This window comes from Botrytis fragariae (assembly GCF_013461495.1).
Source record: "Botrytis fragariae strain BVB16 chromosome Unknown tig00000054, whole genome shotgun sequence".
Lineage (NCBI taxonomy): Eukaryota > Fungi > Ascomycota > Leotiomycetes > Helotiales > Sclerotiniaceae > Botrytis > Botrytis fragariae.
In genome coordinates, this window is record NW_023500993.1 from 1699631 (window position 1) to 1720337 (window position 20707).

At 41.5% G+C, this 20707-nt stretch overlaps 4 protein-coding genes across 4 annotated transcripts; 2 read left to right on the forward strand and 2 right to left on the reverse strand.

Moving 5' to 3' along the window:
• Nucleotides 1-499: 499 nt before the first annotated feature.
• Bfra_005285 (uncharacterized protein) lies at nt 500-2549 on the reverse strand (the record flags this gene model as incomplete). Its single annotated transcript, XM_037335669.1, has 3 exons — nt 500-1669; nt 1717-1924; nt 2521-2549. 3 exons carry the CDS (start codon nt 2547-2549, stop codon nt 500-502), a joined length of 1407 nt encoding a protein of 468 aa, XP_037192764.1.
• Nucleotides 2550-5203: 2654 nt separating this feature from the next.
• Nucleotides 5204-5515, forward strand: Bfra_005286 (uncharacterized protein; the record flags this gene model as incomplete). The annotated part of the gene is made up of 2 exons (XM_037335670.1): nt 5204-5273; nt 5376-5515. 2 exons carry the CDS (start codon nt 5204-5206, stop codon nt 5513-5515), a joined length of 210 nt encoding a protein of 69 aa, XP_037192765.1.
• Nucleotides 5516-14909: 9394 nt separating this feature from the next.
• Nucleotides 14910-16165, reverse strand: Bfra_005287 (putative sphinganine hydroxylase protein; the record flags this gene model as incomplete). Its single annotated transcript, XM_037335671.1, has 2 exons — nt 14910-15343; nt 15406-16165. 2 exons carry the CDS (start codon nt 16163-16165, stop codon nt 14910-14912), a joined length of 1194 nt encoding a protein of 397 aa, XP_037192766.1.
• Nucleotides 16166-17937: 1772 nt separating this feature from the next.
• Nucleotides 17938-18987, forward strand: Bfra_005288 (putative translationally-controlled tumor protein). The gene is made up of 5 exons (XM_037335672.1): nt 17938-17983; nt 18136-18247; nt 18341-18478; nt 18541-18700; nt 18765-18987. The coding sequence occupies exons 1-5, from the start codon at nt 17969-17971 to the stop codon at nt 18847-18849; spliced, it is 510 nt and encodes a 169-aa protein (XP_037192767.1). The 5' UTR covers nt 17938-17968; the 3' UTR covers nt 18850-18987.
• The last annotated feature ends 1720 nt before the right edge of the window (nt 18988-20707 follow it).

Here is a 20707-nt window from a genome sequence, read left to right on the forward strand (position 1 = left end):
GATCCATGGGGGTACGAGATCGGTTCACGTGATATTGAAATCTCCGTTTGTCTCTGTTATGTTGCCACTTATCAGCAATGCAATCTGTCATGTTATCTTCAGTCATTTATTCATATAAGTTGTGTGAGTTTATAAGTATCTCATGAAAGGTTGATATATACTCGAGTATAGCTACCCTACTAATCTAGCTTCATCTATTATCCCCCTCAATCATTTCTCAAGTCCATTTCCATCCATCTTTTGATACATGCATATAAGACCAGCTTTGCAATATTTGCCGTTCCTTTCATCCTTCTACATGCCCTTCCTTTAAACATGTCCATATCTTATGCATATGCCCAGGCCATTTCCCCAAACTCCCCGCTAAACTGCAAAATGTAGCACCGCCCAAAATGCCAAGATATCATCCGGTCGTCCCCATCATCATATATATACATACAACCTAATACTCATACACATTATCTCCCATATTTCATCTTCCATCTCTTTCTCGCACCCTTCATTTATCCCGGATTGTTTCGCCCAAATAGCCCATATCCTCCAAGAAATCCGCTAACGCACTCCCTCCTATTTTCGCGCTGCTTTCTTGAATTCCGTTTGCGAACCCCGAATCGCGAGGATAAGAATCATTACTATTTGTTTTCGATATTGGATTTGAAGCCTTGCGGATAGTCTGTTCCGACGCAATATCTTCATCTGGTAAGCTATACCCTATAAATTTTCTTTTTTCCACCTCTGAGATCATTGGGTTATATGTAAAAGTATCGCCCGTTTCTTCGTTCAAATCGCTTTCATCATATGAATCGAACATTGATGATGTATCGCTGAAGCCGAAATGGGAATCCGTTGGTGAAGTAAGAGCCGTTGATGCGGTAGAGACAGAGAAGTGGGACATTGGTAGATTCAGAGTAAGGTTTGGGGGAAGAGGTAATGAAATAGGAGATGTAAACGCATCATCTGGAAGTCGTGGCAGTGGCTTGTAAGAATTAGAAGTTGGTGACGGTTGCCGACGGAATGGCGCTGGAGATAATCCGGTGATACTGTCGTTGTCTTCAAAGACAAGTTCTTTAAACTGTGTGGCAAAGTTGTCATCATCTTCGCAGTCTTCGGAAATTTCCTCGGGTATACCAAGAGACATAAGACTGTTGTGCACAGAATCGTGCGCTCTGGTAAAAGACGGTTTTCTAGAAATTGGTTCGAATCGAGTCGGGCTAGTTTGATGAATAGTGTTTGCGTTTGATGAAGAACTACTTCGGGTAGTAGCTTGACTGATATCGGGCTCAGATGATCGTCTTGAAGCAAGTGGTGGAATAGGCGATGAAGGTTGCGATCGGCGGCCCGAAAAAAGTTTCGTTGCCCAACCAAGCTTTTTATCTTTTGCCCAAGGACATGGCTTTTCCGTGACCTCCGCGCCTGAAGACGATAATGAAGCAGATCGTGCGACATTTGGCTTCGATGGAGGAGCACGAGGTGTCATGAATTTATCGGCAGGGTTCATTGTTTTGGCTTCTGTAATATTTATGGAATCCATGGAACCGCTTCGAAGTCGTGGTGGAGAGACTTCGACTGGTACCCAGAGGATATTAACTGGTTGGCCTGGCATATAAGGACAAGTAGTAGTGGAGGGTATAGCCATGTCATGAACTTCGATGCCATCATCAAGCTCATACTAAAATTGTAAGTACTTTTCTTTCGGTGTTTGGGTTATTAACATACATAGTAATAGTATGTTGATGCCATTTTCAAACCACCAGTCCTTTTCAAGGAACCATTTCCATCGCCATCACAGGTGATGTCATCAAATGTGTGACAACCTCGCCATTGCTCACGAGAGCGTCTTGAATCTCGCTCCATTGGATATCGTTTGGTGAAATTATCCCAAGATCCGATGAGATGGACTGATTGTGTTCTAGGTGTTGCTTGACTAGATAGAGCGTCAAATTAGTTATTATAACTTAGTTATTATGACAAAATGATATGTTCAGTTCTTGAGGGCAGGATGGTCTCTTATGTTCATATTCGGAAACGGCCTAAAAGAGATTTCCGATAGATAGACTTTGCAAAAGTCCATCTCATATCTTGGCAAAGCAAGAGCAACAAACTTCGACTAGAGCTGCATCTCGCATGCCGAAGTTTCGAAGACAATTTATGTCACTAGCAATGCCCAAGCATCTGTACAACAGACGTCATACCAAGCTTGTGACGAGAGTCATCTAGTGATAGATGGTTCTATAATAGAAAGTTCTTCAATGCTTGCGAGAGAAAGATGTCCACCATGCCTTAAGTCGAAACAGACTATCTTCCCCGAGGGTTCCGTTGGGCATGAAGACCAGACCTGGCCGGTAAACTTTACCAAATATATTCCAAGTAATGCATGGACCCAGGGCAATGAACGGCTTTCAAGAAACAAACTTTCCCTCACTCCAATGATGTATCAAGGGATGATCAATGCGCATGCAAAAACACGTGATACGATACTGAATTTGAGTTCAAGGAGGAAACAAAAACGACTACACTTACAACATGAAAGTAATTAGAGTAGTATCCATGATTTCGGAAGGGTTGGAGAAGAAACAAAGCGAGTTAGATAAATTAGAGTTTTGTAGGAACTTCAACGGCTTATTGAGCGGTGCATCGTTTGGAATCTTTGAATTCGCGGGGGGATCGTAAAGAAGCCGGATTTGAAAGTTTCTCTGATACTACAATACGTCCGAAGTGTCTATCTGGACCTGAGATCCAGGCGTTCGTCCAATCCGAGTCCGTTGATGTTTATTATGGCGTTTTGAGAAGCAAACTTTCTTCTTCAATGGATTTAGAGGCGAGCTTTTGAAACTGTGGAGCCGCGGTGACAGGAATTGGCGAGGTCAAGAGGTATGTCCGTGGTTAATGATGTAGAGGGTTGCGCAGATGAGAATCCAGATTTTGTTGTTGATGGAAAGAATTGATTTGGGAAAGATTGGAATGTTGTATAATACTAGAAGTTTGTTGAAAGAGGAATTGTGTATAGGATAAGAAGTTAAAAAAAAAGTAAATGGGAAAGACCAGGTGATGAAACGTCCAATTCGGAAATTGCTTCAAGTAAACTAGGAATCTAATTCTAATGAGATGGATGGCGGAGAGTATTCGACATAAAAAACGAATAGATACATTAAAAAGGACACCCATAGACCACCCGGGCAAAGGGTAGAGTATGTTAAGTATGGAGCTTCAAGTGTGTAGTTTTGAGCTATGAATTACTAGTTGACGAGTGGATGCGCCGAGCTGGGTTTATGGGTCATCTGGTATTTCAGGTAGATTGTGTATCTTCCTTCTTTAAACCATTTCGGAATAGTTTGATGTTACTATTAAATGATGTAAAAAATGTTCAGCTGAAAGAAAAAAGCATGGAAGGGCTTTGATATGATTTGACGTGATTTGTGCGATTTGTGAGATTTGTGAGATTTATTGACTATTACCTAGGATGGATGTGTGGTTAACAGGTCGAAAACATGAGGAAATATGAAGGCAGTCCTTGTACCTACATACGGTAGTAGTAAGAGGGTGTGCCAGCCATGCATGGTGGCGTAGATGTACTCTTTCCAGAATTGAGGCTTACTGAGGCTTGAAGGTTGGGGAGCTGCTGATGGATATTATCGATAATAAATTTCCACGTCAATGATGTATTTCCACGTCCAGAGTACGAAATACCGAATCCTCAGCTAAGGTTTGTCTTGAAACCGGTAGTGGAGGCTTATTACCCAGTATTACCTATATATAATATTTGAACTTTCTTGCATAAATTGAACCTTAATGAAACCGGAATGAAGAGGCTTTCCCCTCTCCTCAATGCCTTGTTCTGAACTTTTGATTCTTTGGTACACCAGCGAGACCAGGTACTCACCAGTCACCACTCACCACTCACCACTCACCACTCACCACTCACCACTCACCACCTGGGCATATTCTTCACTGGCTTACCAACACATTTTGCATGGGCTTTATTACAGGCCGAATACTCCGATTCTCTTTCCATCGTTGGTTTCACTATCGACTATTGTCGGCGATCATCTTTGATTGAAAAGGATCTAACATCTCTCTTTCGGACTCTTTCTCCCCTACCTTAAGGGTTGATGCCGGAGTGGACGGTGGGCCATTTCCGGTGAAGTGGGGTTTATCCTTCCTTGGTCTCGTTTTCTGGTCCGAGTACAGTATACAGATTATAGCAAGGTGGTGTTTGGTCCTCGAAGGTTCATTTGTACCGCTGCAGGGGAATAGAATGTGATGGGCCACATGGATATGGCCCAGGAACCGTGCGAGAATGATTGGAGGAGAGGAGAGGAGATTCCTACCACTAGCAGTGACAGAACCCCTTTTTGCAAGACTCTGCAGCAAGATCCAAGACGTCCATGTCAAAGTTGGGTAAATCCCTTTCTATGGCTTCCTCAACCTCTCTCGGCAGCGTCAAAACGTACCTTTACCCCTCACATCTAACGACCAGATTCAGAATTCTTGCAGAATCTATCAGTGGTACCGCGTGCAGGACAAACCATTGACCATAGCTTTGTTGGTCTTTGCGTGCAAAGCTTACAAATGCATATTGATATTGGTATGTACTGTAACAACAAAGGAAGAGCACATAATACGAGGTAGCTTTGAAATTGACATTGACATTGAGATTGAAATTGAAAATATTATCGTTATTGCTGGCCGTGCGAGATGTGGCTACTACCTAGGTAAGGTAGGTATCTGGGTAGATCGGTTCATGAATCTTTGGGATCGATAACCGATATTGGAATGGAAGCAAGTCGGACTGTCGGACTGTCGGAATCCCAATGAGTTCATTTAATTCTGCATATTGATAATACCTTTTTTCTATACCCGAATTGGAATTATAAGATTTACAGATTTATTATGCGTTTGTTATAAGTTTTATCACACGTTTGTTGTAAGATTAGATCGCATATATACTAGGTAAGCGAATCAAAAAAGTCCGAAACAAATGACATACACCTTACCTAGGAAGGTGTCCTACAAAGTATGTGTAAGTGGAGCTGATTTTCCAAAGTGACGGGAAGGGAATTCCACAGCTGCAGCCTTACCTCCTCTCGAAAATAACCAAATCAGGCTAGCTTATTCCTACTTTGTTTGGTACCTACCTGTGTCCACTAAAATGTACGAAACACACTCATCAACGAGATATATGCTCATCGACGACTACTACTACATGTATTCGATCGACCAAGAGACCGCCTACAGTATCAACACACATAGACTGGACAACATATACGGAATGAGTAAGACGATCCTGTTGGCTGAAACTATCATGTTGTCCAACCACCATGACACCGTATGCTCAGCCATACTCTTCACGAAAACAATTGATCGCGCATCGTAAGCTTACAGTGTTGCTGACGAGCCTACCAACTTTCATCAAATGATAAACATCGTGCATCGTACCACCAATCACCAAATGTCCCAAGACTCGGTATTCGTCAAGGCTGCAGACTATCGTCCTCGGGATATCCTTCTAGGGTGAAGCATGATGTACCCCAGAAACACGGGAAGTGCATCACAGATCACCACTGGAGCGTACGAGGAGAACCAAAATCTCAAAGTTTATTTGCACATCGAAGCTGGAGCTATGGATTTTTGAGTTCTCTCCTGGGAACCATTTTAAACTTTGTCCATTCAAATTGTGAAACGTGCATCAACCTTAATGGTTCTGTTATCACGTTGTCTGTGCCTTACGAGCATGTCCGTACGAGCATGAGGAATTGACAGCGCTTAATGTCACCATATCCTTCTACCATACCATTGAGAGTTTTCTTCATTTATTCATGTTCTACAAACAAAATTATTTACGAACATCGTTACGGCAAAGTGTCCTGACAATCTTCCTTCCTCGTGTCTTTTGTTTCCAGTTCATTTCCATCATTTCGAACCGCGCTTTTTCTTTCTGGCCACCTCCTTTCTTACCCGTACTTTTGGTTTCAAATTGATCTGATGTATAGTATTATGACGTTGGGCATCGAGAACATGTTAATCAGATGGCAAATAGTTTCATGTTGGGTGCCTTTAAATGTCCGAGACTGTTGTGCTTCCGCGCCAGGTTTCTGGTTGAACTTAAAAGGTACTTTCCAAATCTCGAGTTCCTAAAGAGGGTTATGTTGCGGGATTCTCTTTTTGTACTTTCGAAATGCTGAGCTCCTAAAATAGGGCTATAATGCGCGATCATTTGTTTGTACTTTCCAAATAGTGTTCTTAAAAGAGGGCTATGATGCGTGATCCTTTTTTTAGAGATAAAGTCTATTTCAATCGGCTTACGTCCTCAAACAATTCAAATATAGCCCTTAATCATTCGTTTTGACCTTCAGTTAATCGGTCTGGACCGTCATACAGCTATGGCGGTCGGCTTAGACCTCAAGCTCATCTGCTTGGATGCTTGGATGCTTGGAACTTTATTCTCTCTCTAACGGGGACAGAATGAAATGAACATAGACTTGTTCTCTAAGCTAATAATACTCCCCGGACAATACTCCCCGGACAATATGACTTCATATATCGAGTGTGACTGTGATCTTATCTAATCGCCGATTAGCCTACCATTGCCCATCAATCCGTGGGACAATGAATTAGGGAAGGGGCCTTACTCTGATTCTAGGGTGCAAGCAAGGTTACGGAAACGAAAACATGCTGAAGTTTGGTGTGAATTGTCGATTGAAAAGTTAGAGTTGACGTACCATTTCAGGCCTTGTTAGCATCACGTTAGCACAGCTGAAGAATTATCTATCTTCTCTTGATATTTTCTGCCTAGTGTTCTTGAAAGGAAATTTCCGCATTTCATAAATCGCAAACATCTGGTTTCCACTACTCAATTTGTTACTCTGTCTGTTACTCTGTCCCGATCATCATGCCATATATCACATATCTCACTCCACACCAACTGTTTTCGATCTGTTCTTTCTTCCTTGAGCGGACTAAAAATATCTTCGTTTAATGCTTTCCATTTCAAGTGACGCACCGGTAAGTTGGTGAAATCACAAGAAAGGAGGCTGTTGCGTGGGCTTTGCCATGTGCTTTACACTACTACTCAACTAACAAGAATTCATATTCATATTCATACACAAAGGGATACTTACACCTCTTATATCCATACCGTTTTCTTTTCGGTATTTTGAAGACTCGTTCTAGTCTCAAGTTGAGGAGACAATACCAAAAAAAGCTCAATATCAACCCACCAATCAAGAAACATTTCCGAAAAAAAGTTTTGTTGCGTATCTGGGAAAAAAATTGCTTGTTAACTATGGTTGGATTACAGATATGCAACAAAAGATTTTGGTTCGACCTCCTGCTGAAGAATTAGCTGACATTTTAATTCAAGACGTTCAAACTTTAGTAGCAGTAGTAAATTTTTTTCATCAATTCAGTCTATCTATAGATAGTGCTACGCTGCGTATGCATTCAAACTTATAAGACCAATTTCTAGATCATAAGTCACAGTTCAGTATTCAAGGGGGTGGACTCAATTTCTCAAATTGAAGTTTTCAGCATGATCCAGGTTCTCTAATAGTTCAAATTGTAGGCATTCTAACAATGCAAAGTCTCTCATTTTCTAGTGGATCTGAATGTTTAAGTCATCCGGAAGATCGAATTGATTTCCAATCTTGAATTGTTCTCAGAGATTGAATAACTAGCTCTGTACAAGCGATCACAACATTCAACTAGGTAATCGAAAGAAATTTTCATCTCCGAGGTCTCGCAGCTGAGCGAATTATTCGGTGACAGAGAATTCAATGATGGAATTTAAATCAATTCACATGGTGCCTATAAGAAGCCAAGAAACGAAGGCTGCAGATTCCCCGACAATGCCTTGTACTAAGAGAACTACTACAGTATCTCTCCAGCTATCCTTCGCCCGAGGAGGAATCGATAAATCACAAGCCCATCTCCGCAGGGGAGAATTACCATCAGGTAACCGAAATTCTCCAGATCGTTCTGGAGCCCGGGTAATACCTTCTATCCCGAAACTCGCCGTCCGATCAATCAATTGCGAGCATGAAAGAACATCTCGTAACTTCCTACCAAGTGAATAACGCTGTTTTCAGATAAGTTCTCTTGGTAGCTGATCCTCTTGCGTTTAACTGTATCTCCTGAGTCCTGATGACTATCGAAGTAATTCTTGGTTCGCTTTGATATCCATATGCATCGGTTTCACTGCGCGGTCTAATCTTTTCCTTCACTATGGCGTGGGCTTGTGGAATCGTTAGTCTTGGGTGAGAAGTTGAGAAGTGGATGGGTTATTTTGTACTGTGCTACTAATGTTTGTGTGATACTTTCTTCTTTATATGATTAGCCCGCTCGTGTCGACTCCAGTTCTGCTTCGTGATATGTAGCATGTACCTACGGAAATTTTTCATGATTCTTTTTCTCGGTAGAGATCTCTCATGGTCTTGCGGCGATTGATGTCCGCTTCTCTTTCGTACATTGTTTATACTTTTGGGGGGGGGAGTGAAGTAAGGGCTCCTGAATGAATCTTTTGCGTCGATTCTTCTGTATGTTCTTTGCTGTTCTATTTTGTAACTGCGTGCGTATTGCAATCGTGTGGTTTGATATCTGAGGTTCTTGACGATCGATTTTACCTACATAGCATCATCATCATCATAATACCTAATTGTGCGAAGTGTGCTGTATGTAGTCTGATAATCTTCAGAAGTTGTGAAATGTTTAAATCTTTCTGAACATTCAACCTCGTGTAAACATTCAAATCTTTCTCAATGATGAGATGATGAAATGATGAAATTGTGTCAGTTATCGAAAGTGTTTTCATCATTCAACGAATCTGAAATGAGGTATTTATATGGATAGACTTGCTACGCGCATTCCACGTCGGAATCTTAAAGGGGAATATGGAATATGGAATAGATTGTGTTCTGATTGATCTTAGATATCACTGTATGTACTACACATCAAATCGAGTAGCTGACAAACTAAGCTTATTCTTCTTCTTAACTTTGTAAGACTTCTTTCTTGTTGATATCAAATTTGTAGGGAATGAATGAATGAATGGATGGATAAATGAATGCTGTGGTGTATGTGAATGTGAACTTTAGGGGAGGGGGTATTTTTAAGTGCTGGATAGGCTTATTGGTGGGAGGATGGGATCTGAGTCTGAGGGAAGGGGGGGGAGGGGAGGTTGATGATTTGACTGGTGGGGTTTGATGATTTGAGCTTTTTGGTAATTTCTAGGTGTTGCGCGGAAGGATTTTTTGTTGTTATATTATTATTGTTGTTGTTGTCGTTGGTGATAATGATGAATTTCTTGAAGAGTTTCGACGCTCCTTCACAACACGATTTCGATTCTTGATTCTTGACCTTTGTCGATTTTGATCGGATCCAAATAATGTGCCAGAGATTTTTTGTTGTCGATTATCTAAATCCTCAACAATTTCCACTACCCCTCGACAACACTAAAACCCGAACCGAAATCTCGCTGTCGTTTTAATTCGTCACTATTGTCGATGAGATGGCTTGATTCCATTTCACTGCATTATAGCCCCCTCTAAACTATATTGGCAACAGCCAAGATAGAAAGTGCTCCCACTCCGAACACCTCTATGATTTGGCCGATTTGTATCCATTGGCCTCGCAACCTGTAACTGCTCCATTTTGCTTTTCTATAATCTGTTAGTGAAGATTAGAGTTTGTGTTTATATAGATAGTTAAGTAGGTAGACATTCAATTATAGCTGAACAATTCACCAGTTGATGATTTGACTTGGCTTTTTTCTCCTCTTTCTCGGCTCGGAAGTACATCTTCTTCCATCAAACTTGTGGGTATATAAACCTTTGTTTTGGTGCTGAAGACGACAGTTTAGTCTATCAAAAATTATTGGAAGAAGACATGGGAGGACGGTTGGCGCGGAAGTGTGGGAAGATGTTAGAAAGGGACGAAGTGGAAATTTTGTGGTTTGTGGTTTGTGGCGATGGTAAGGGTGTTAAGCGACGACGGTGAGAACTTGTATCTTTGATTGATGACAACGATAATAGACATATACCTGAAGATAACTACCATCTGATTTTGTGTTTGGCTCCAGATTCGACGTTCAACGTCTCCGAATTATGACCTTCTAATGAATGGCAAAGACAAGTGAAAGTTCGAAGGAACATCGAAATTTGTTTTGCGATCTGATTTTTCTGGATGTTTAGATTGGTTGGAGAAGGGGAAGTTTATATACCTAAGTGCTGAAAGGAACACAAGGGTGTTCAATTAAGTGTTGTGGAGTGAATATAGTGAGAGTGTTGATGAGGAGTGAGGAGTGAGGAGTAAGGAGGGGTCAACTACCTTGATAGTTATGATTCTCCCCGTCCAATATCATCTACATGTATTGAGTGAATTATATTCTCTTACCAGACTCAAAACTAATAAAAGCGAAAGTGAAAGCGATGAGCTCACAAGTGGGAAATCAAATGTGTAACAATATACTTGACTATATAAACACCACTTCAAACGGCTCGAGTTCTACCATCCGCAAAATATCATGGGGAGAAAAGTTGGTATGGGGAGTTCCAATCAGCGGAAGGTGTAGAATGTGGATATAGGAGGAATTTGGAAAGGAAACCAATTTTCTGGAAAGGAGATTTGAGAAAAGAAGTTGAGAGAATTGGAAAGTCGGAGATGTAAATATCGATGACAGCAATAACAATTCACGATCTCGAATGACAACGTAAGATATTCAACTACCATCCGATCCATGACAGCGATAGTACTTATATACACGCCCATCTTCAACTTTATCCCGATGATCTTCTAAAACCATTATCTAGAGGATGATCTCTATCCAATAGTCGTCTGAAGAAAACGAATAGAAAATGCTCCTCAAATGCTTTCTTGACTACACTTAGTAGAATATCATCTTCTTTCGGGGAGTTTCAAAGGGACTGAGAGTGAGAAATGGGTGTTTATATAATACATATGGAAGGGCTTGAGTGCATATGGAGTGAATAGTATGAAACATTGTATTTGAGTGCTGGTGAGTGAGTTGGGCTGTCTCGATCCGATCTCCATCTCAATATTAGGTACCTTGGTAGTTATACCTAAGTTGCAACTCACAAAGCCCATTATTGTATCTATAATCTAGTGAATCAAGACCCACCGTGGTAATAATTCTAGATTTCGGGAACTAATATATCTAGCTAGGGATTTCTCAGATGATTTAACCTCTTCAGTATCTAAAGCTCAAAATCTCACACATTCCTACGCGATGGGTGGGTACCTAGTGTTTGTTGTGAAGTATGAAGGCTAAGCTGGATTGGACTGGATTATGAGCTTGGTGTGAAAGTGGGAAATAGGGATTAGGGGAAAGGGTTGGGGAAAGAATGATATGGGTGGGGGAATACTAATTATTTATTGTTGGTCAGGAGATTAGGAATGATAGTGATAAAGTCTTGTTATTGTCGTTTGATCAAAAATCGCTTGCTGTTTATCTATGTTTTTGCCATCCCTTAATTTTGGCTTCGGCTAAGATGTACTCACAGTTTCGGTCCAGTCCTAGAAGTCGGGGCCTTGATGTTGCTGATCAGAAGATTTCTCATCAAACCCTTGACAGAATTTGAATTCTTTTTATGGTCTCAGGAAGAATAGGGGAGGGGTTTATGTAGAGATATACTGAACCACCATTTCACCCCCCTCCCGTGTAAAGAAGCCCTTCCAAAAGAAGAAAGAATCGGACACTAGACAGTTGATTTGTAAAGTGAGGCTTTCGTTCCTCCCCCTAATCAATTACCAAGGATCGGTATTTTCAGTTTGAATATTTTCTTCAACCCAATCATATATTCATTCGCCAACCTTTTGGTTTTAACAATCACTGCTCGGAGCGCTTTAGAGTAAATTATACGATTGTGTTTCTTTGAGCTCTTGACAAGGCCCTTTATGCATGATCATACAATTTCTATCCTTCCATGAGCAATTTAGCTAGAGAGATCGAATAATCGGTGTATGGATGCCATTGTTATTATCATCTCAGTTATCTCTATCACTGTTAGATATCTTCATCACTACCAAGTTTCTTTACTATTGACAGACATTCCCATCACCGTCAAGTATCTTCATCACTCTCAAATATCTTTATCACTGTCAAGTATCTCTACCGCTACAAACCAGCCCACCACATCATCAACAAATCCCAATCACCATCACTCACCTATCTACCCCCTCCCCCCTTTCTCCTCTTCCCCCAATCCTTCCCTAATCCTACCCCAACCTACATCAATACCATGATCATCTCCTTCCCTCTCCAAGACAAGAAACCATCCCACTTACTTTTTCAGTATTTCAACTTCACCCTTACAGCTTCTCCCATAATTATATCTATGTATAGAGTAGCATACCTGCATACCTGCATATCGAGGCTATTTGTGTAGATTTTTCTGGGTTGTGTTGAGACTGTTATTGGATTCTGGGTGTTGTGTTTATTGTTTGCTGGTTCGCTTCGTATTCACTCGCTCTCCTCGTTGACCCCCTCACTTGCCCCTCATAGACTTATACCCCCTCGCCTCCTCCTACTCATTATATTATTCACTCCCCCAAACATACCCCGCACCACCCCTCACCCCCATATTTACCCATCTAGTTCCCTCTCCCTACCCCATACAACCCCCCACCCCCTTTTACCTCCCTTCCAAAAACAAACAAAACCGAAATACTGCCACTGTGCTTCAAATTTCCTCCCAGATATCTTACTAATCAACATACCACACACCCCCAGTATCCACACTTCCAACCCAGACTCGAAAGGAAAGTATAGACAATTACACACCAGAAACGATGAGTGTCTCTGTGAATATAAATCAAACTACTATAATCGTTACCGAAAACTCTTCATTACCATGATACATGATATTCTCATCTTTGTTATCTTTATCTTCATATCTTCATATCCTCATTATCCCTCTCCCTCAACTACCTCTCTAGATCTCGCAACTAATTCCTCATAATCCTTCTACACCTCTATCCCTCTCATTCCTCCCTTCACCTCACAATCATCTCCATCCCTAACCCCGAATAAAAATCTACCTTAGGACCCCATCCCCCAAATACACACAAATGCACTCCCATCCTTACCCTCATCCTTATCACATATCTCATGTATATACTTAACAGACTACATATAGATATGTATACCGAGATAACAAACATCAGATACACAACCCATCCATCATCTCTCTAGACTCGAAACCTCAAAGCTGAAATTCACAACTACAATCCATTTTCTCCCCAAAATCCTACATTCATTCTCTCCGACTCCTTTAACTTATTACATCCATCTATCGAATCATTTCTTGATTGACTTTACATACACACATATATATACATATCTACCTACCCAATCCCCCTATAAACCCATTACTCCCCCCTCTTAAGGATATCCTCTCCTCCAATCCTACAATCTAGCCCCATCCCACCTCTGAACCCCTACCCACAAAACACCCTACAATATCAATTATTGACCTACCTACGTATCCACCTATCCAGACACACCAAGCGGCACAGAATACACAACAAATCTATTCCCATTCCCATTGCCATTTCCATCTTTCATATTATCCACGCTCCACTCCTTAGAATCTTACTCATACCCTCACCAATCTCCTCATCACTCCCCTATCCCTATCCCTGTCCATTCCCTCCCATCTTCTCCCCCCCTCTTCTTAAACTCTCACCCTCCCCTCCCTTCTCCCCTACCCCACCTCACTCCCCTCCCCTCCTCCTCTCCTCCATCCTCCACCCCACTCCATTCCATCCCATCTCACGCTCCAACTCATTCCACTCCACCTCCCCTATCCCCTATCCCCTATCCACTCCGCCCTACCCTACCTACACCCCACCTCACACCCCTCCATAGCCCCCCTCCATAGGCCCCCTCAATTCCAAATCCCTCTCCGAACTCTGAACCCCGAACAAACAATAAACAATAAACAATAAACAACAAACGGTAAATCCCAATATTCCGCTTCCGAGTCCGTATCCAAATCCGAGTCCGAATATCCCTCATGTGTATACATCTACATCTTACCGCCCCTAACCCCCCTATTTACATCTACATCTGCATTTACATCTGCATCTCAATTTACATCTGCACCTCCAAGATCTGAAACCCGAAATCCAGACAGGGCCATACACACGTACATACATATCCGAGTACGAATGTGAGGAATACGATGAATACGAGGAATACGAGGAATACGAGGAACCAATCAATGAATCAATCCAAAAACAGGGAAAAAAGGGGAAGTAAGTATTGTTGTAACATCTCATGTAATGACCATAAAAGTGACATAACAAGAATACAACAAATTGAATAGAATAGAAGTGTTATAATATTACTATTAATCGTATCATACGTATCCTTTCATCTCCATCTCCATCCGCACCCATCCCATTCCGATCCTATACATACGCCATCTGCATCCTGCCGATTTTCTATCCATTCCTTCTTCATTTCCTCTCTCTGGAAGTAAGTAAGCTTAGGTTGAACTTATGTTCGTGCCTTCCTCCTCGTTGTCCATCAACACCTGATACTCTCCTCTGCTCTCTTTGAATAGAATAGACACTTCCACTTGAACTGAGTGTAATCCTTGTCTTTCTCCTCATTCTCTTGACTCTGTCAAACCACTCCATCAGCCTGTTATCAAGATCTCATAATATACACCTCCCCCTTCTCTCATGAATCTTCAACATAAAAAACGCCAGCTCCTTTCCCTATAAAAATTGGTTCCCCAAAAGTATGATTCCCAAATTTCCAATCAATACATGAAAAAGTTGTTGCTGTTGAAAAAGAAGTAGAATCCCAAGTGCCCATCGCAGATCTGTGTGTGGTGGTGGTGGTCGTAATATACATTCTTTCGTTCGTGCATCTAGCCATGCCCGGAAAATTACAACTCCTTCTCCCCAACCTTAACCTTGTCCGCCTCAACCAATACCTCCGCGGCCTTTCTACCTCTTTCATATCTTCCTGTGGTATCACCAACCCAGACTGTCCCTAATAATCTATCCCAAAATGTGAAGAAGGGTTGACTGAAATTGGTTTTGATTCCCCAACTTTGATGATGAATATCATGATATCCTGCATTATTACTTGTGATATGTTGAAGGGGATCCCATGGGAGTGCATATCCACAATGATCATCCACAGTTTTAATAGTTGAGGCAACGAAAAATGCCATTCCTTGACGAGATGTCATGCCGGCAATTTTGTAGCCCATTGATGCGCCAAGGGTATCGAGAAGAAAGCCTTCAACGGGATGATTGTATAAGGCACCATAGGCATATGGAACATAAAGACGATGATGGCGTGAGTGGAAAGTTGCTGTAAAAATCATACATTAGATTATCGTTGCACATACAGGGCTCAAGAAAAGGTAAACTCACTATACAACCACTTATTCATATGCATAGCTCTGTGCAAAAAGTATTGCCAGGTATCCACGATAGCAATTGCCAATCCAAATTGTAATGCAGGTACAATATACCAATATATCATCTTCGCAGCGATCATTTCCCATTCCGCAAAGGCAGGAATTTGTTGACCACTAACCACATCCAAACCATCCATCAAACTTGGATATTTACCACCAGCCAATACTCCTGCCACAATTGGCCAATTCCCGGCTACGTTTTTCGATAATGCGGATGCATTCAGTCCAATCAAACTTAAGATGGATGGTAAAGCTCTTTGTGCTATGCGTATCCTTTGCGCCCAATTGGCAATATCGAATTCTGTCTTCCCGGCCATCTCTTCGGGTTCGGTGAGGCCTAGCAGAGCCCCAACGACGGTTTGAATGATTTGTTGAATGATTACATCGCGAGCAACTTCGTAACGTGAGACGCGATTTCTTTTGAGGATTTCTGCCGGAGTATGCAAACGATATTGCGGCCAAAGATCTAGGGTATCGATTACATGGAAAACAAGGGAAGTGATCCAGTATGCGGCAATTGGAACAATGAGCGAGAGGTAGAAATCGGATATGTATGGAATGAGTGGTTGAAGGGGGGTAAGAGTATATTGAGGAAGTGGCGGAAGGTCGGACATTGTCGTCGTTGAGTTAATTGAGAGGTTGGTTAGATTCGCCATTATGTAGAGGGTTGTAGAGAGTTGGGCTGAATTGAATTGTGGTGTGTTGTGTTGCATTCATTAAAGAGTTATTGGAGATTGAGCAGCTGAATTGATCGCTGCAGCAGTTATCGTGTTGCTCACGAAAGGAATGTGTTGATGTAGGTTTTGGTTGTTGACTTTGATAAAGTGGTATGATGGTAGAGGTATAAAAGGAAGAAAGGAAGAATAAAGAAAGTGAAGTTTGAGAGAGATGAGATGATTGAAATAGGAAAAGAGTCGAAATATAGTTTGATAATGAGTCTATTCTGTTTTTCAACCTCTCAACTATTTATTATAAAATTCAATAAGTCATTATAAATCTTCCACTTTTTCTCTTTCTTCTCTTCTGGTCTTCAGAGCAAGATGAAAAGGGATACCACGGGTATTATTAGTACTACGGAGGTATCGTATTTATTTTCTACTCCTTTCAATCAATAAGCGGAAAGTCTTGTTACTTGATGGGAAAGCTCTTAATAGTAAATGACGGACACAGGATCCACGCCACTGGGAAAGTCAGATGAGGTTTGTTTTGAGTGAACGGATCAAAATTTAATGCCGGTACTTCCGGAGGGATCGGAGGGATAGTTGTGTAATTATGCAATTATGTAATCATCTCCGTACCTTTAATTTTACATTATTTAAGCCATAAAAATCATAAAAATGCTTGTGAAGGAAGCTTGCGAGTATAATGCAGTATGTGAAAATGGCGGGAATCGGGAATCGGGAATGGATATCGAGAATCGGGAGATAAGATTTCATTTCCAGGATTATCAGATGATTGAGATTAGGAAAAAGGCATGATGTTCATGTGAAGTGAAGGGCTAGCTAATAAGTACCTACCTAGTCAAGTACTTTATAGGATGAATGGCATACTCCGTATACCTGATTTATTTTGGTCACAGTTTTCACATGGGATCTGCCTGCATGCATGTGAATTGAGAGTTCTTATCAACCACTACACATTTTGTGCCTTGATTTGATTTCTTCAGGCAAAAGTAACATGATGGGCATCAATGTACGGGAACCAAGGCGGGCGGGCGGTTAGATGATAATGCAATGCAATGCAGAGAGAGCATTCATTTCATTTCCAAGTATGTACTCGTGGTACATACCTATATAGTATATAGTCTGCCTCCACGGCAGTGGTCCCCGAAGGACCAGCGGAGCGTCATTTGAATTCATCATTCATTCATTCATCAATCATTGTTATTCATTGATGGGAGCAAGCCCCCAGACCCCCATTGCCTCGCTGCGCTCGAAAGTACGGTTTTTATATCAATGATAGAATCACATCTGGATTCTGCATCAATGCACTCGGCATACGGAGTATTTGCTTCCGTAGCGACCAGTCCATGATATCCATCAAATCAGCCCACGAGCCCGTCTCGCCAATGCAGTAGGTACTGCTTCGTACGTCTTGGTACTTATGTAAGCGAAAGCAGAATGTCGGATGGACTGAAACCTGGAATGTAAGAAAGTGAATGAAAGTGAAGGAAGAAATGATACGGTAACAACCTTTGACTACTAGGTAGGTACTACTGGGTATAACCTAGGGAGATAACACGTCTGAATTAAAGCCACAGCTCGCTTCTCTTCAAGTGTGGCTTTAATTCCATGGCTGGCATTCTATATTTTTTCCATCGAATTTTGCCTACAGTTGTCCAATTCAGTAAGGTCTCCAAAAACCCCTAACGCACTAAGCCAAATCCCGTTAAACTTCCCCTCCAAAGAATTTTCCCACTATCTTCCTTCATCAGAAACCACATCCCACAAATTTATCCTACCTATACACACACATCTCAACATCTCTTTCATTTCAACTCAAACCAAGCCGTCAATATGATTATCTATAAAGTAAGTTATAACCTATTTTTACACAGTTACTACTTTGGCAGACGGTTCTGAAGACTCGAGATCCATGATTTTCCTGGGGGTGGGGATTTACAAGAAAGGAATGAAAAGGAGAATCATACCACGGATGAAAACTAATTTTGGAATTTCCATAGGATGTTATCACTGGTGATGAGATCATCTCCGACTCTTACGACTTGAAGGAGGTCGATGGTGTTGTCTATGAGGTCGACTGCAGCATGATCACTATTGGCGCTGTCAGCGTTGGTACGTTCGAAAATTACCCCGCCGGAATCGATCGAGTCTACGAGGACCGGTATCACCATAGGAGGATAATAAACTAACAAATCCAAATTATAGATACTGGTGCCAACGCCTCTGCCGAAGAAGCTGAGGAGGGTACCGAAGATGGAGAGCAAAAGGTCAACGATATCGTTAACTCTTTCCGTCTCAACTCTACCTCTTTCGACAAGAAATCCTACCTTGTCCATCTCAAGGGTACGCCTATTTCCTTCATTCATGTATGAACATAAAGGGATTTGGACTAATGTTATGATTAGGTTACATGAAGGCTGTTAAGGAGAAGTTAAAGGAGCGAGGTGCTTCTGATGAGGAAGTTACCAAGTTTGAGAAGGGTGCCGCTGCATACGCAAAGAAGATTGTTGGAGGTTTCAAGGAATATGACTTCTATGTCGGCGAATCCATGGACCCCGATGGAATGTAAGCTTCACTCTCTCTTTTTATTACTCCAGTTTGTCAAAACACACACTTACATAATTAACAGGGTCGTTCTCATGAACTACCGTGAGGACGGTGTTACTCCATTCATCACTGTCTGGAAGCACGGTCTCACTGAAATGAAGGTTTAAGGGAACAAACAGTTGTTGAGGATGTTGGTTATGGGATAGGAGTTTTACTCTCTGGTGTAATTCACCATATGGACTCGCATCGTCCGACTCGATTTCCGAGATCTGAATGCTATCTACGATATTAAAATACAATGCAACTAAACGAATGAATGAGATGAGCTCCTTTTGTACTCGGTTATTGTGATATTCTGTTCCTCGGGTGTTCGAACACTTGACTATTCAACAATTCCAATCTTTTCTTTCGTACTTCTTACTACCTATGTCTATAGCGGTCGATAGCGAACATTCCCCGGATTCAATAATTCCATTCCTTCCAGTAGCTCTCTGACTCTCCTATCCCATTCTACAACTGAATGTTGCATGGGTTTAACATCTTATACCGTTCAATCCCACCCACTCCCATTCGCTCCTCAGATGTCTCCCTATACCATGGGCTACCCAGGTATGACATTACCGGTTAGCAATCATTTCCCCCAGCCGCTTATTGGTTTGGCCATGTGATTTATCTCAACCTGTAAGTTCACAACAAAGTGTCGTGCCTATCGCAAAAACTGATATTCTGGGTATTTAAATGGCGGTATGGCATATATGTTGCTTGAGTACATGTATACAAGGCAGTATATAAGCAGAGAATGGATAATTTAGTAGTATTGTAATTCTAATGGATAAAATTGATATAGGGTGGTTGAACTTGTTTTTTGGTTCCTTGGTTACATTTAGTTTGGTTGGTATTGGCAATTTGGAGTTGCTTTTGGGTTTCTGGACTTGGTGCCGTTGTTGTGAGTTGATTTGATCTGATCTGATCTGCTTATTGTGTGTTTTCTCATATCGAGGTTTGAAAGATAGAGAGAGGATTTTTTTTGGGCTTGACGGGGTTTGAAGTAACATGGTCAAAATATTATCAATATAGAATCGGACGGAATATTGGATGGTGGGATGTCTGTCTTGTGCTCGCGAGGGTGTCGGGATGGTCAAGTTACAGGTTGTCGTTTTTGAATAGGATGTTTTTCGGAGAATCCCTTGCTTGAATCGATGAGCTTGATAATGTATGTAGAGGGCTTGGTGGCATTACTGTGGGCATGAGAAGTGTTCTCTGAGACTAATGGTCGGCTGCCTTTTAGGATGAGGAGATTGCAGCAATGCTTGACGCTTGATGGGATACTAAGGTAGTCGCCATGTTTTAGTATCTTGATGGCTGTGTTCGAAATTGAACGATTCAATGTTCTGATTAAGTGGAGAGTATCATTAATCCTGATGGGAGAGGAATACTCTTGTTGTGTTTGGAAAAAGCTCTGGCAGGAAATCCTTTCTTGTGATTGACGACACAAACAATTTATTGATGACAGGAAACTCGGTGAGAGGTAAGGTATCTGTATGGCTGCATTGCTGGCTCTTTAGAAATAACGATCGCAGCAGTATTATCCCGATTTTATTCTTAAAGGTCACTTTTTGATTGATTCTTTTGACACCTCACCAAGTCCTCAATAGACACTGTCTTCAGGAATTCCTAAAATGGTTGACTTCAACTGCCTAGGTACCAAAACGGTCATCCGAAAAGTCTACAGAGAGAAAGAGCAACACAATCTGAAGTTTGATGGGATCTTGCTTTCCATAACCTCATGTCATACAAACAAGCAAATCAAAAGTCTCAAGGGTAAAAGTAACCAAAAATCATATCGACCCAGGGAAGATTCGAACTCCCAATCTCCAGAGATTCTTATACCGAAATCTGGCGCCTTAACCATTAGGCCACTAGGCCGAACTTATGCTCGTTCTTTGATGACACTTGATGTTTGTGTTGGTTATATATCCTCATATTTTGGTGAATGATATGTGAGGGAAGGAGAATGTTGTGCCG